Genomic DNA, 17,778 nt, shown 5'->3' on the forward strand with positions numbered 1-17,778 from the left:
ATTATTGTAATTCAAGGTATGTATTATAGTAATCCATTTTCCATATTATTGACTATTGTAATTCATTAAAAAAAAAAAACTTATTTTCATCAACTAATATGTAGCTCGTATAATTTGTTTTTTTGACCACATGCAACATGTTGCAGCTCGAGCGATGTTCGAGTCTAGTTCGTTTATTTACTGTTGGCTGTTGTTGTTGCTGTTGTAGATGTGTTCGCTCGTGCCGGCGTCGAGCCGATGCGTTCAGGTTGCGTACGTTGCCTCCGCTCTCTGCTGCCTCTGCTGGCTCTGCTGGCTGCGCTGCTGCTGACTGCTGCTGGCTGCTGGCGTCGTCGGGGTTGGTTTGCCGTTCGCTTGTGCACGGCACAATCAGTTGTTGTGTATCCTTCGAAGGGTGAAAAGTTTCCTAAATACAAAAACTTTTGCACCGCCGCCGTCGCTACGTTCGAGCGCCAGAAACGAGTGCGAGTTGCCAGTGTCAGCCCGCTGTCCGCTGCGAGCTGCAAGTCGTGAGTGGAGCGTTGCCGTCGCCAGCTTCAGCTACAGATACAGCTAGTGCGCCAACATCTTTTGTTGTTAATTTTCGCGTATGATTTTCCTTTTCACACCACAAACAACTTTTGGGCAGTCAGTGATCAAGGATTGCAGTTCAAATGGAATGGAAATCCAGTTTCCACAGTGCTCTAACAACAACAAACTTGCAACAATGTTGCTCTCGTGAATAGTGCAACATCAACATCAATAACAACAACAACAACAACAGCAACAGCAAATGTTTAACAATTTGAATTTACCTGCAGCTTTGCATCGTTTCTTTGCGTTAACTTTTTACTTTTCGCGTCGCGTTCGCAACTTTCGCGTTTTTTTCGTATTGTAAATAAATTTTCGATTTCGTTCCCGATTTTCGTCGTTCGTTTAAATTCGTGCGCGATTTCGCGGTCCTTTTCCTTAATAACGGCATTCAGTTGCTCAGTAGATCCTTAAGAAAAGAACACAAAAGAAAAAGCAACTCTAAATACAGAGATCGCAATTTTCCCAGTGGCGCCAACGGTCGAACCAACGGCAATGGATTAACAACGGTTTGTGAAAATAATATTTTTAAACAAATCACAAATTATAAATCCAAGATGTATATATACATATATGATGATTTGTAATGGATATACCTATAATGAATATATTGTAGAGAATCGCGATGCTAGTCAGGGAACACGAGTACAATTTGTAATATTATATAGACGTATAGTGATGACTCGAACTGCTGTTGTTAGGGAAAATTCTATAGATAGACGAAAGTTCAGTCATTTCAGTGGCTTACTATGACATCTATGTATATCCAAAGAAGACCAAAAATTTAATTATTCTGTGCATGGAAATTTTTAAAAGATGATCTATTCAACATTTACTTCGTACTCAAATGATATGTAGACCAATTGATTTCCACTGTACTTCTATCGCAAAGTATTTATTTCAATGTAACCCAATAGTTCTATATTTACTTTTAAATTCCTTCAAACTGTTCTTTGGATATTTTGCAATCCATTTAACATTCCATCTATGTTATCGTTATTCTCTATTCCTTATCCATCAGCTTTACATACATCGATCATTTAATTACTCTATTGATCGTTAAACAGCTTTATATACATTTATCTCTATCTTAATTTATCATTTAATTCTCAGTTATCTGTTTTTTTGCCGTCGCTTTGCCATTTCACGTTGTTTTCTATACAGCTTACCTGCCCACATATGCAAATTATTAGGGAGAACCAATTCGATTGCCAATAGGCCACCAGATACATACGTAAATAAAGAAAATATTATTTTTAAGACTTATCGAATTACAAAAGACGCTGCACTTGCCGCACAAATTTCTGTGTTATTCTTAGCTTTGGCTTGTAAACAGATCATTCATTTTTTTTTTTTTTTTTTGGGATTTATTGATCGATTTGGATTGATGACGCTGCCTTAAAGCTGAAACACTCGCCAAATGCAAGCAAAACAAACAGAAACATTGGCAAATGATGAAATAAAATTAAATAAAGATGCCAGCAGTGGCACATATAACAACAACAACAGAGACCACGACGGCTGCCAGCAGGGTTCGATTGCTTTATTTTGAAAACCATGAAACTCCCGAAAATTGACATCCAAAAAACATTTCCAGATGAGTAATGACAATAAACACGCGGCAGCAACCAAAACAGATACAAAATTTGAAGAACAAGGCAAAGCTGTTGCTGCCAGCAGCAGCAGCTTCAGCAGCAGTGGCTGTAGCAACAGCAACAGCATCAGAGATGCCGCCAATCCGCTAGATACATTTGTATCTGTGGCGCATATACGCCGACGCTTCTCAAGTTAAATTAAAAAGTAGCTACAAGCTCGAGTGATGAAGAGTTATACGATCCTCCAGCCTGCCAGGCATACAACAACAACTCCAACAACAGCAACAACAAAAGCTCCAATGCGGCTACAAATACAGATACAGATACATTCAACACTCGATGCGGCTGTTCGCAACTAACTAACAGTAACGTGTGTACTTCAAGACAGCCCAGCAGGCAGCACTCATTGAAAGTTAAAGACAAACACACACATACAGACACATACATATTTCTGTTTCTTTTGGCGCGCTACAAACAGAAGCGCCAAACAAATAAAAAAAATTATAAAAGAATGAAAGAGAGACAGAGTAAAATAAAAATCGCACAGTAAAATGCCAAACTGCAAAAGCGAAAGCGAAACACAAGAAAAAGAAGAACACCAGCAGAAGCAACAACAACACAAATAACAACAACTTGAAGCCAAAGTCGGCCCACGCCTCATTCTGGGCGCAGAAACTGCCTTGACATGGGCAATAAAGAGAATTTAAAGCGCCATAGAAGCTGGCGACGCAAGCAAAGCAAAATAAATAATAAAGTAATACAAATTGAAGAAGCAGAGCAGCAACAGCAACAGCAATAACAACAGCAGCAGCAGCAACAACAAACCGAAGTTCAAGTTCACGCAGCGCATTTTGTTTGTATCTTGCAGTTTGTGTATCTTTAGCTGCAATTTGTCTGACCAGAATGGAGAAGGCACATGTGCCGCCAACTGGACGCGACTGCTGCGGCTGCGTTAATGCTGTTTGCTGCTGTTGTTGTTGTTATTGTTGCATCTATTTTTGTTGCAGTTTATGAGTTTATGGCGACCCCCAATGAATTAACACGCCAGCTAAATATAAACATGAGCATGCAACAAAAACGACTTACTGCGAAAAGCAAGTAACTCACACACACGTCCGCACACACACGCCCACACATATGGGTGCACACACAGTTACGCACTCACATATTACGTTTTCGTTTTCATTCATAAAATAAGTTCAGGCCCAAAAAAAAAAAAGTAAATAAAGAAAATAAAGAAAAACGAAAACAGCAACAAAATATGGAAGCAAGCACAGGTAGCCCAAGGCAGCGCCAAAGGATATGGCAGGCAAATTAAGGCTTTGACCTAGAGAAAAACAAACAACTCGCAATACACACAACATGCCGCCCATACACACACACGCACACACGCTGCTGGTAGCTTTAACGGTAACGTGCGTGACTTTCAAAGTATGCGAGCTAAATGACACACTCGTAAGTTTGCACACACATATGTATGTACATTCACCCGCTTGCGAGTGTGTGCGTGTGTCTGTACTTGGTTAGCTCCTTTGCATGGCTTCATTGTGGCGCGCAGCACGTTTCATTTCATCGCATTTTTGCAAACATACTCAACATACTGAGCTGCCAAGCCTGCACGGCTACCAGTCTACTAGCCCCCCCCCCCCCCCCCCCCCCCCCCCCCACTCCTTCTCTCTTACCCTCTCTGTCTCTCTCTCACTCACTCTCTCCCTGTCTTTGTCTGGGCAACGAATAACTCAATTTACACGTGACACATCGGGTGGCAAATTAACCCATTAGCAGAGTAAATGATAAACAAGACTTTAACACTTTCAATTGCGTGCATAAAATATGAGTTTACTTTAGGCAAATCTATGTATTGTATTTTAAATTTATATTCTAGGCAAATTTATATAAAATACTAGATATATAGCAAAGAAAGTTTACTGTGCGTAAATATATACATGTATAATTATATTGAAACCCGATTTACATACAAACAAAGAATTTTATTCATTAAATATTTAATTTCAGCCTTTATTTAAATGAAAGTTAATCAACACATTAACACGGATATAGACTTCACTTTTCTTCGATTACTATAGAATTCGCTATTAGTTATGGTTTAGAATGAATCGTAAGGCTATGAGGAATAAAACATTAATCTTTAACAACATATGCAACTGTAAATGCACAAGCGTTGACTTCATGTTAACTACAAAATGTGTAATTTAATTTTATTTTTTTTCTCTTTTACAACAAAATTTTGCACATTTATATTTACACTACAAAGATTTGTAAATGTGAAAAAAATTAAATCTACGTAAGAGTTTAGTGACTGAACAGAGTTCCGTTAACAACAGATCAGTATATTTTGTATGTGGAAACGGTTGTCTACGATTTCATTAAAAATTGTCTAAAAAAAAAAAAGAAAAAGAAAATACAAAAAAAAAAAAGCTGAAGTCAAATTAAATATTTCAACATGTTAACTAATCTCTACCCAGAGCGCTGCTTGAGAATGAGAGATGTATCTATGTACATATATAAATATGTGAATATAATGCAATAATGCAAACGGCAGCAGAGTGAAGCCTGGCATATTAGTAAAAGTTGGCTTAATTATGTTGCGAGGCGCATGTAACGTGAAATCGGAGAGGGTGTGGCAGATGCGCATGTTCAAGAGCTTATTGCATGCTTATTTTAATAAATATTTTAGTGCGCAAACAATTTTGAACAAATTTCATAAGTGAACAAAAGTTGAGAGCAAGCGTCGAAAACGTCAGATAACATATTCAAATATTTTACATTGGGGCAACATGGGGCGTATGCGCAACATCAGCTGTAGATGGAGCCGTAACTGGAGCCTGTTAGCTGATTCAGTTGAAATGCTGCTGGCAGCGCGTCAGCTTGATAGACAGACTGGAGAGCTGGTGGAGATAAAGAGATGAGAGAGAGGGGGAGAGGGAGAGGAAGAGGGAGAGATGAAGAGGAGCAATCGAGCTAGCTGCCATTCAACTGGTAACTGTGTAGCCAGTAGGAGCAGCAGGAGCAATCGGCACAGGAGTTTGGCAAACTGCCAGTTGCTGTTGCACTTGTTGTTCCATTCCTTGACTTGCCTCGACAAATGAAAGTCAGGTAGCAGGCAGCAAGCAGCAAGCAGCAGGCGGCATGTAGCACGCAGCAGTTGCTACAACATGAGGCAGGCTGCTGCTCGCCCTCGCTCTCGCCCCCGTCATGGCTGAGTTCTCTTATAGCATTTGGTCTATTCTGCACATGCAACGCGCATGGACATGTGCATGCAGGTGTGCCTGTTTGTGTAAGTGTGTGTAGCCCAGTTTATGCTGCGAATGCAATGCAGCTGAGAGTCACCTACATTCATTGCTTAAATTATTTCAGCTCTGGCCATTTGTGCCCTTCTGCATTCAGTATTTTCAAATGACGCATTGTTCGCATGTGCACATATACATACATAAGCATATATGTACATATGTATGTATGTATGTATACATATGTATATGTATGTGTGCACATCTGTGTGCTGCGTGTTTAATTCGCAAAACATTTGCAAAATGTTGCAAACTGTGAGGCAGCCAGACTCTCTCACACACGCAGCCATAGAATGAGAGTGAAAGAAAGGGAGGGAGGGAGAGAGAGAGAGAGAGAGAGAGAGAGAGAGGGATGGGGAGAGAATCAGATATTGTAGTGAATTGCGCGCATTGTTCATGGTTTCGTTTGTTGTAAGCCTCGCACACACACACACACACACACACACACGTACACACACAGATACAGACACATCCGTGTTTGCTTAGCTTGTATCTGAAACATATCCCAGCTCAGCCTATGGATAAGATAACAATCAATATGTATAAATATATATTTATGTATGTGTATGTATATATATATATATATACATATATAGACTTATCAATCAGTTTATACAGTTTATACATAATTCCGTCGATTTGGTATTATGTCACAGAGCGGAAATTAGGGCTTCAGGTAGACTTGAAATACGATTTAAATAACAACAACAAAAGTTGAACGTTGGCTTGATTTATCGGCAATATGGCAGTAAGAGCGTCTGCCAGAGGAAGCGCTAATTGTGCACATGTTGCAGTTGGAGTTGCAGTTGCACTTGGAGTCGAAGTTGCACATGCCGCATACACACACATTTCGCGTTGGCCTAATTTTCAAAATCGGGATCTTTATCGCAGTAGTCGTAACTCGTAACTCTTACAGCTTACAGCTCACAGCTTGCCACATGCGACTTGCAGAGAACAATGTAAATATGCGCGAGGGACTGCGGCAGGATGGGCTGCTGATGGCAAAGTGGGGACGCGAAACGCAGTCGCATAAAACGGAAAGTGCAGCAAATTGTGGCAGCTGCAACATCAATTTTGTTTCTCTTTTCTTCTCTTCTCTGTGTTTTTGTTTCTGCTTCAGAATACTGGCATTCGCCGATCGGCGGCGCTGCGGCAGGTTCTGCTGCCCGTTGGCCGTTGGCCTTTTGCCAATCATTTAAAGGTGCCTCTTCCTTTCCACTAATGCGAGTTGCTGTTGTTGCCATTGAAATTGCGACACGCAAATTGTAAGCGACGGCATAATCAGGCTTTAATTGTTCTACGCGGCAACAAGGCCCGACAGGCTGGAAAAAAGTTAATGGCAGCCTCAACTAATCAACACGAGAAATATGTGAACAAATATGAAAAAAATTTTATTTGAAAATATGGAATATTTATACTCAAAATGTGAAAAGTTTTATTTGGGAGAAAATAGCTAGAAAACCATAAATTCAGAATCTGTAAAGCATATAGTTAAATTAATGTAGACAGATTTTGAGATATTTATTTTTAAATATTTTACATATGAGTAAATTGTTGGAAAATAATAAATTCAGATTTGCTTTGATGAAGAAGTCATAAAAGTTGACAGTGTAGAAATCCTTGAAATTCGGGAGTAATTCTTATGCAATTACATGTTTTAAAACGTTAGGCTTGTATTGTTTTATTGGATGATACATATATACGTATTCTGTTATATTTAATTATAGTTATTTAATTATAATCACAATATTGTCTAAGAAAAATTGACCGATAACATCTCATCTGATTAGCAGTCTATTGGTGTTAATCAGGATTGTATTTATGTATTATGAATTGGTAATTCCATTCTATCAGCCTTTAAGATATCTCAGTACAATAAATATCTGGAAACTCATTCATTGATAGAACTTCCATATATCTGAGTAGATATTCTTAACTGGCCCAGGGCGAATTCGTAGACACTTCAACACCTCAAGTGGCCAACATCTTGCTACACAGTTACACACACACACGCGAACACACACACACACACACACACGTCCCATTGAACTTTGTGAAGCGCAACGAAATGTTGGCAAGTTGAAACACCAAAAAAAAAAGAACAGTAACAAAACGCAAGAAGTCAAAAGGCAACGGCAAAGGACGCGCAAAAAATGTACACCTGTGCCGTTTTTTATGAGAACAAAATACAAAATACAACAGAGACAAACACAACAACAACATAAGCAGCAATAAATGCGAGTAACTGCGAGGTTAAAAAAATGGCGAAAAAATCAAGAAAATGACAACTGAAAAAAAAAAACGCAGCAAGTGTGTGTATGTGTATGTATGTGTGTGTCAGGTCTTACAAAGCCAAAGCATAACTTACAAGCAACAGCAGCCAACGGCAATAAAAAGCCAGAAGTGAGTGTCCTTTACATTTTTTTTTTTTTTTTGCTTTTTTTCCTTTTTGTTTTTTGTACCTCTTGCTGCTTCCTGCCAGCGTGAAGTTGGACTTGGCCAACGCTCATTATATAGTCAAAGACCATAATTATGTGTTGAAGTCTGTAGATGTTTTAAGTGAGTGAGCAGAGAGGAGAGACAAGCAAAGAATAACGATAATAGCAGCAAAAATAAAATAAAATAAAAGGACTGGCTAGAGTGGAAAACAAATACAGTTGCCTTCGTAAGCCACGATAGCGACAGCTGAGCTGAGCTAGGATAAACGCATACAATTAGCAGCAAACATTTGCTTATCTCTACCACTACACAACAAGGCGTTTTCTGCTTCTGTTAATGGAACTCTGTTAAATTACTATACTCATAGATCTATTCCATGATATTGTCCTATTATTCACATCTACCAATCCATGTAAAGTATATGAAGTAAAGCCCAGTTAAAGGTATTCGAATTCACAATTAGTTAAGTAAGGCTGATCTCGATTTAATTTTGAATATTATAAAGAAAAGTTCATGTTTAAATTGAAATATTTCTAATGAATTTTCTGTTTATCTTATAGATTTTGAACCAAAGGATTTAAAAAACAACAACAACAATTGAAGGCGAAATTTCACTTTGGCTAATAATCAAACAAATTTCAACTCGAATGCTAACCAAAAATTCATAAAATCGAAAGCAAATCAACTAATTAAAAATGTATTAAATTTATACAAACAAAGATAAATAATAGCTAACTAAATTGAATAACAAATGAAGCGATAATGTTTAATTAATTCGTAAGGTAACCCAACAAACAAACAAACGGAAGACAAAGATTTTTAAAGCTTAAGCCTATATATTAAGTAATATTATATAGAAAAGCAACAAAAACAAACAAAACCCATTTTCGATAAAAACTGCAACTATTTTTTATATATATAAACATATTAACAACAAATAAACGCAAATAAAATTTTAATGCAAAACCAGAGTACAAAATTCATAAGCATCAATTTTACAAAGTATCACACAATATCAACAAGCTAATCAAATCATATATACATACATATATATATAATATATATATATATATATATATATATATATATATATATACGTATACATACATATATATGCCAATAATGAATTAATGAATAAATCAAACAACGCATACAAAATACAAATTTACAACTTAAAACTTACAAATTACAAATTTACAAAACAACAATTTTTCAAGCAAGTCGCAAGTCTGAGACCCAGCACAACAACAACAGCAGCAACAGTAACCGCAACTACAACAAATATAATTTAAAGTAATTAAGCAAACAATTAGCGAATATCTAACAATTTTCATTTCGCATGGCTGCCGTTTACAACAACAAAAAGAACAACAACAACAACAATATCTTTCAACACGACAATTAAAGTACAAATCAAATAAAATTTTGAATTTTTCAACTTACAAATTTTGGAATAACAAGTAAATAGTAGTAGCACTTATACAACAATTAAAAAATATGAATACAACAAACAAATAATTATATTTATATATCTAATGTAAGAATAATATTCAAATACAAATTTTACAAACAAAACAAAACAAAATATGCACAAAGCACGCGGACTACGCGAGTTCAAAGTTCAAAGTATAAATTAATAAAAAGCCCAGAAAAATTAAATCAATTTTCAAAGCAACCAACAAATCGAACAAATCGAACGTAAAACTACCTCAAGAGCAGTGAGCGTGTACAAAACGAAAAGATTTCAATACGAATTACGAATTATCTAACTCTGCCAACCAGTGTGTACAAACTATATAAATATATATACATGCATGTAGATATAAAATTTTCCACATTTGACACTTGAGCCCGCTCCCGTTCCCCGCGCAGTTTGGTCTGGACTGCGCAGCCATGCGATTGTGCGGACTTAAATGGCGTCCACAATAATCGCACAGAGCAGCACAGGCGGCCCCGTCGATCCGTCAACTGCAACGAACAGCAGCAGCACTAGCATCAACGCCAGCAGCAACACTCTGCCGCCAATATCAGCAACAGTTGCTTCGGCAGCTGCTGACCTGCACAATACGCATCTCAATCAGCTGAACAGCCTCAGCCAACACTATACGACGCCGTATCATCATCACTACCAACAACAGCACTTGCAGCATCAACATCACCAACAGCAACACCAGCAACATCAGCAACAGCAACAGCAGCAACAGCAGCAACAGCAGCAACAGCAGCAGCAACATCAGCAGCAGCAGCTACAGCAGCAACATTACCAGCAGCAGCAATCGCTAGCGGAACAACAGTCTCAGCACTGGGACTATTATGCACGACAGCAGACAACGGCGCCTGCCAACAACATCAACAACACCAACAACAACAACAACAACAGTAGAAACAGCAACAGCGAGAACAACAACAGCAGCAACGCCAATGTTGCAATACCCCTGGGCAGCAGCAGCAGCAATGCTAATAGCACTGCTGCCAGTGCTAACAATGGCCACAGCCACGGCCACGCCCATGGGCAGCGTATTTATGGCACACACAACAGTGATACCGTTGCTGCCGCCTCCGCCGCCGCCGCTGCTGCCGCAGCAGCAACAGTAGGCGCCAACGGCAACAGCTCCAACGCCAATTCCAACTCCAACTCGAACTCCAACTCTAACGGCAGCTACACACGTCCCTGGGAAATGGAGTCCAAGGACAATCAGCCGCCCCAGAGCCAGCCCCACCCACAGTTTCAATCGCAGACGCAGTCGCAGCCGCAGCCGCAGCCGCAGTCGCAGTCACAGTCGCAGCCAAAGAGCGGCTTTGAGCCCTTCTCAAAGCTACCCTCATTCCAGAGCCAATTCCATGGTTACAATGATCAGCTCATGCCGGACGGCACGCCCATGCCGCTGCCGATTGGAGCCGCTGCAGCAGCAGCAGCAGCCGCCGCAGGAGCTGGGCCTGGCGCTGCTGCAGCAGGACTCGGTTCTTTGCAAACGGTGGCCATGTCGCCGGCGAGCATCTCGGTCAGTTCGCCGGGCATGATGAGCGTCGGCTCGCCGCTGACGCAGTTGCCGGGCATGCAGACCAGCATCACGCCGCCGTCGAGCAGCTTCACGCCGCTGGGCGCTCCGCCACCGCCGCCGAATGCATTTCATCACATGCACTCGCATCATCGGGCGACCGGAGCGGGCGCCTACCCGCTGATGCCGGCAGCCACGGCTGCCTTCGGCGACTTGCAGCTTTACCAGCCCCTGACGCCGGGCCTCCCGCCCCTGATCAAGAAGGAGTCGATGGCTCCGACGGCTGGCGCGGACTATGACATGCTAACGGGCAGCATGCTGCTCAAGAAGGAGGACTTTGATCTCAACAGCAACAGTGGCGCGCACCAGCAGCTGCATGGCCACCCTGGCCTGGGCGTGGGCGTGGCTGTAGGCATGCACACGCCCACATCTTACGACGGGAACAACAGCAACAGCTTCCCGCACGCAGCCAGCAGCAGCGGCAGCCACACGCCGCACACCACGCAGCCGCTGACGCCGACGCCGACGACGACGACGGCACCCATCAAGGTGGAGAAGCTGCTGCAGTCGCCGATAGCTCGGCTGGACGCGCGAAAGAAGGAGCGGCGGAAACAGCGGCCCAACTCGCTCGAGTCCAGCGCCGAGAGTGAGGCCAGCGGCATGGACGTGGACCCCAGCGGCGGCAATCCCGGACAGGTGGATGCCGTTAGCAGCACGGCCAACTTCAAGAGTCCGCTGAGCGCCCTGGGCATGGGCGACAGCAACGATGCGAACGCCAGTGGATGCGACAAGCAGGTAAGTTCCAGTGGAGGGCGCGTTAGCGGGAGCAATAATTGGCAAACGCTGCGAATAATAGGAACACCCACCCACAACCATAACCTTACACTACCACCAACAACATCAACAACAACCCCCCAACGCCAACCACTCCACCAACAACAACTCCTTCTCTTCTTCCGCCTCTGTTTTGCAGTCGAAGAAGAAGCGCAAGCGCTGCGGCGAGTGCGTCGGCTGCCAGCGCAAGGATAACTGCGGCGAGTGCGCCCCCTGCCGCAACGACAAGAGCCACCAGATCTGCAAGCAGCGCCGCTGCGAGAAGCTCACCGAGAAGAAGGTAAGTGCACAGACACATACACAAACCGTAAGCCAGCTGGCCATTCTGGCCAGTCGACCATTCAGTTTTTAAGATTTTCCCAGGCTCTGATTCGAGCTTGGTCCCGCAGCAGCACTGGCTTACGCAGAGCCGTTCGATTCCATTCAAAAAAGTTACTCAATGAAATTGCTGCATCTGCTCACCGCGGGCACTGACAAGGCCTACTGAAGGCACAGTGGGCTAAATCAGTGCCACTATGGCAAGCCGGTTTCCCACTCACTGATCATTTTGCATATGTTTAGGGAATTTTTGATTAGTATCGCACTCAGATCGTAGATACATACATACATAGTAATAATATTGTTTGCTATTGATAATGGGATTTTGGGGATGGGATTGTGATTGTTAGTCACATACAATAATCGAATATTTAGCTTCTATTGGCAATTTAATTGTATCGAAAAATGGACTGCGATTAACTAAAAACATATTCAATTATTAAAAAAAAAAAAAACGAAAATTGCATCGATCTCTAGAGTATTGGAGAAGCACCACACGTTTCAGTATCAACAATACCATCTAGTTATCATGAATTGAACGCCACACATCTTACGAATGAATTAATAAAAAAAAAAAACTTTGATCAGTTATGCAATTACTTTTCGTCGATTAATTGAAACGAATATTCACGTAGCTTAAATTAATCAAATGATTAAATAATCGATTAATAATTGATTTCGCCATCTTTATTTTGGGGCTCCACTGTAGCGCAGCTAAATCGGTGCCAGTGCAAACTGGTTTCCTTTTTGCCGCTCGCGGCCACGAGAGTTCGCGCGGTCTTGCGCTCCAGCGGTCAGTCACTCTAGATTTATGTCAGCGCAGATGGAACAGATGTTCCAGCTGGAGCCAGTGCAAATTAATGTAACCCCTCCCCTTTCAAAACATGCAACTGCATTCGCCTTCGACAACGAATTCGCCTTTGCTTTAGCAACTGCGTTCGTCTTCACTTTTGCCTCTAAGTTCGCCTTCGCCTTCGCCCTCGCGCTGTGCATGGCCACATATTCAACTAGTAACCTACAAGCACGTTTGCGTGTGTGTATGCATTTGTGTGTGCCTCTGCTTAAGTACTTGCGTACGTGCACTTGAGTGCATTTGGAGCATTCGCGTATCCTTAAGCTCGCAGCCTCACTGCCTCAGAGCTACCGAAGCAGCCGAGAGGAGGAGTTTTGCTTCGTTTTCCATTCAGCTTACATTGCGTTTCGAAATCACTTAAGAGCCTCGCCGCAGGCTGCGCATATCCTTAAATAAAATCAGGTTACACTCACACACACACGCACTCTCATACACCCGTAAATGAATATGCAGCTGAAACTACGGCCAGGCGGGTCCATTTTGGACTCTCAAGTGGCTGTGGTTATGTGATGTCTTCTTTGCTGGCTGCTTGACAAGTTCATTGGCCGAGCAGAGCAAAGGATATCTCAAGAGGACTTAAAAGGTACTCAAGAATTTATCATTTCGAATATTCCACATATGTACATAAAGCAAGCTAACATTTGAAATTGAAGTCAGCTGTTACATATGTATGTATGTACATATATCGATTTTGCAATTGATCGTGCTCTCTATCGCATCCTCTCTCTCTCTTTCCCTATTGTTCGCTTTCCTTAAAGTATTAGCAGTAAGGTATAAATTAAGGTCATGTTCACGGATGTGAATCGCTTCTATTTGGACGCGCTTCGTACGCCTCAAATTTAAGAGTAAAAGCTGAAGTAACAACAAAAACGATAAGTAAGAACAACAACAAACGCAGTGCGAATATGCAGTATGGAATAAAACAACAATAACACGATAATAACGAAACGAGGCAACAGAAACAACAACAGCAGCAGCAATAACAGCAATAACAGCAATAACAGCTACAACAAAAGAAAAGCAAACGTCGCGACGTTCGCAGCCGCTGCCGCCTGCAGGAGCAGATGTTCACAACCTACACATACAAACGATACTAACACACATGCAAAAACAGAGAGTCAGACAGAGCAGACATAAGTAAATAAGCGGTTGAGCGCAACGTTTTGTCTCGCTGCTACGATCAACGCCGGCAGCGAAAGCAATAGCAAGAGCAACGCGACAGCGCTGCTCGCAGAAGCAGCAAACAGGAAACCGAAAAAGAAGCGAGCGCGTACATAGTTCCAGCCGGCATGAGCGCGAGGGAGATAGCAAAGAAGATAGTTAGGAGAGCGGAGACAGCGAGCGACTGGTCACACAATCAAGAAGGAGGTTGACAGAAGAACGCGGACAGCGCTGCGCCTGCGCTTGCGTCCACGTCAGCGTCACAAAAGGTTGTCAAACAAGAAATGGCACGCAAAGAGACGCAGCCGATCGAAGCTGTCTGCTATCTCCTGCCGGCTCTGTTCCTGCCCTTACTGTTGTCGCTGTCTCTCTCGCTGCCACTGCCACTGCTTCGAATGACGACACACATAGATAAAGTTGTAAATTTTGCAGTCGCTGTGACATGTCAATATACCCAGCACACACACACAAATACACATAACCATCCACACATAAATTGTAGACGGCCAGCCACGGTTGTTGGCAGCTCTTCCTTCCGCGCTTGGCACACAATTGGCGCTTTATTTTATATCTTCCTCTGCTTTATCATCATTATTGTTGTTGCCGTTCGACACATGCATCCCGCTACACAAACACACATACATACATGCGAAAGGTCCCATGTGCTCTTCGTTTGGGCAGCCACTGGAAAGGCAATGCCCAAGACACTGTGCGACAAAAAGTTTAATTTGCAATTTCATACTGCCCCGTACATATGTACATACACATGTATGTATGCAATTGAAACTACAGCAGTTATATAGCGCAGGCTGCAATTTATTCTACTCCTATAGAGTATATTTTTTTTATATTATATTATTCTTTAAATTATACAAGTATGAGACTTAGTAAATTTTACTTAGTAGTTTCAATGGTGTATTCTGTTTCGCTGGTCTTCACTTTGTTGTTTCACAGTGTCAAAATGATCACACACACACACACACACACACACACATGCATACATAAATACATATGTATGTAAAATTAATACAATGATGTCGTTTTCTTTCTTCTCTTTTGCGGAAGTTCTGTGCTCTTCAGCGAGTACAGCTGGTTGCCAATATTTCGGCATACTGTTGTGATTACGTATCGCTTGTTCTTGATGTCGTTCTTGTTGATGTTGTTGTTGTTTTTAGTTGCTGCCACAAATCGAATGCGGATCAATGCACTTCATGTGTATTTCTGTGGTATTTGTGCAGCTCTTGTAATTCAATACGCTGCTTTTGCTGCCGTCAGTTTCTGCGAGTTTTTCAGGTTTTCGGGCTTTGGTTTCTGCCCGACTGGGCAGCTGGTCACACTCTGCATGGAGTCGGAGCCGTGTCCTCATCTGCTTTTACTTTCACAAATCAGATCTGAAAATAAAATAAAAATAAAAATATAAAATGCCCCCAGCACAAGTCATTAACTTGGCTATTTGAATTGGGACCGTCCGCACACTCCGCTTCGCGCGCCTAAGTCTGAGAGCTGAGGCCGCTTCCTGTCGCAACTCGCCGCAGTGTCCCTTCCAGCTCGCCAGTGCCTTAAATATGCAGTTTTTCTTAAGAATTTTCTCATTAAAATGCTTTTTTCATTTCGCATTTTATTTCCATCGTCTCTTTCGTCAAAAGACTGGCAAATAAGGCAAATCAACGACAAGAAGAAGAGCAAATATTAAAAGGCGTCTGGCCCAACGAAACTCGCCGCCCAACCCTCCCCCAAAATGGCGGCCAAAGGCAACCTTTGCGTGAGTGCGGGTATGAGTGATTGACTTGGCAGTGTCCCGCCATACCTATTCCTTGTATTGTCCTTGCTAAGACTTTTTCAATTTCACTTTTGTGGCCGCCTGCCACACTGCCAACTAGCGACTGGCTACGACGGGCAACGGCAACGGGAACTTGCAACGGTAACTGGCAACTGGCGGCAGCAACTTCATCAAGCTAAATGCACTCCACTGAGCGAACTAACCCTAGCCCTCTAAGCCACCCATGACAACTTAAAGGTTTCACTTCATGCATACTAAATTCGAGCTGCCAGCAGAAAGTAGCTGGCACTTAGTATGGGGAGTGCAATGCTCCTACTTGAGCACACATCGTTTCTGACATACTCCCAGCACTCGTCCTCGTCCTCGTGCTCCTTCTCGTCCTCAGGCCTGTGGCACACATCCACATTCACTCGCAGGCACAGCTCGCATTTTAGCTCGTTGGCCTAGCCGGGTCGTGTGCAGGATAGCATATATAGACAGCACGATGTTGATAATGAGCTTGTGAACTTAATTATCTTCGCTGTCAAGCATGTGCATGTCTCTGTGTGTGTGTGTGTATTTGCATTTTGTATTGTGCAATCTGATATAATGTCGTGGTCTGACATATCCAGTTGCACCAGCACACACACATTCCCTCCCTACCTTCCTCTCTCTCTCTCTCCGTCTCCTGACCCTGCTTTATCATACATACCTTTCTCTTGCTTTGATGCAGAGTTTCATGTTTTTGTTTCTTAGATTTTTATAGCAAATTTCAAATTTTGCTGCTATAATTGACGCTTATGGCCAGGTGCTATGCTTGTCTCTGGTACAATGCTGCTTCAATCAGTCAATTTGCTGCTACCATGCAATCTACAGAGAAAGAGAGAGAGAGAGAGAGAGAAGATATACTGCTCAAGGCATGGATAGAGAGTTCATTGCACTAAATGGAAAGACAAACTGTGTCCAGTTGCAGGCTCTGCCACAAATCCGATTGAATTTTTGTTTTATTTCCTTGGGCTGCTTCCAATGCATATTCATCTGTCGAGCATACACACAGACACACACACACACACATACTAAAACACTCGGCCGTACGCATAGAGGCAAACATCTGCATTTGTTTCTCGCTTCCCTGCACATCTGCTCGCATTGTTCGTTTTTATATTTTCCTGTTTTTCTTTGCCTGAGCCTCAGCCTGATCCTTCGTCCTGCTCTAGGATTTAAAACAGACGTGCCGTATTTCTGCTGCACTTACTTCAGTCACTCTCTCTGTCTTCCTTTCTACTTCTCTCTCTCTCTTACACTCCCCGTATATATATTCACATTTGATCCACGCACGCTTATGAGTAAATACTTTCCATATATATACACACATGAATAGAAATATATATATTTGTGATAGACAAAACTATTTTACTTTGCTTTGAGCTGTGGGGGCGAATGACTTTTAAGCGGATTATGCACAACTACAAATATCCTATACAGTCTCTCTCTCTCTCTCATTTTGAACATATATAAAATTTTGCAGCTAAATATATTGTTTTCGTACATCAGATATATTTTATTATTATACCCTTAGCTTGACAGCTCGGCTAATATGTTAATGCAAGTCTATGAGTCTAAAGGAAATAAATATGTTTTAATATGTTAATGAGAGTATATTTTAAATGAGATCAGGAAAGAAATATGCAGGTTTTCATGCTGAATGCACAAGTGACAAAAGTTTCATAAAATAATAGAATGAATTTTCCAAATGATGGATGATGGATATGATATGGAGCACTAAAATTATTAAATAACTCATATACTAAAATGAGGAGTTTTAGAAATAATTAGCACATCAGCTGCACCAAGAAAGGCGTCCATCGTCATATCCGCCTGTGTATGAGTATATGTGCATATAAGTATATATATGTTTGTTAGTCATAAGCCTGTCGGCAAT

General features: G+C 41.8%; 1 protein-coding gene across 3 annotated transcripts in view; it reads left to right on the forward strand.

Moving 5' to 3' along the window:
- The first annotated feature begins 307 nt into the window (after positions 1-307).
- The window catches only part of LOC149091531 (uncharacterized), a 33,222-nt gene continuing 15,751 nt past the window's right edge, over positions 308-17,778 (forward strand). The window contains exons 1-3 of one of the 3 annotated variants that reach the window (XM_089258776.1): positions 308-1,079; positions 8,473-11,706; positions 11,768-12,025. In XM_089258776.1, the coding sequence (XP_089114902.1) occupies positions 9,826-11,706; positions 11,768-12,025 (2,139 nt within the window). In that variant the 5' untranslated portion in view covers positions 308-1,079; positions 8,473-9,825. The remainder of the gene's footprint in view (positions 1,080-8,472; positions 11,707-11,767; positions 12,026-17,778) is intronic. The other 2 variants (XM_089258777.1, XM_089258778.1) reach the window with 2 other exon arrangements.

Source organism: Drosophila navojoa, chromosome 4 (genome assembly GCF_054131105.1).
Source record: "Drosophila navojoa isolate 15081-1374.11 chromosome 4, UAZ_NAV_1.0, whole genome shotgun sequence".
Lineage (NCBI taxonomy): Eukaryota > Metazoa > Arthropoda > Insecta > Diptera > Drosophilidae > Drosophila > Drosophila navojoa.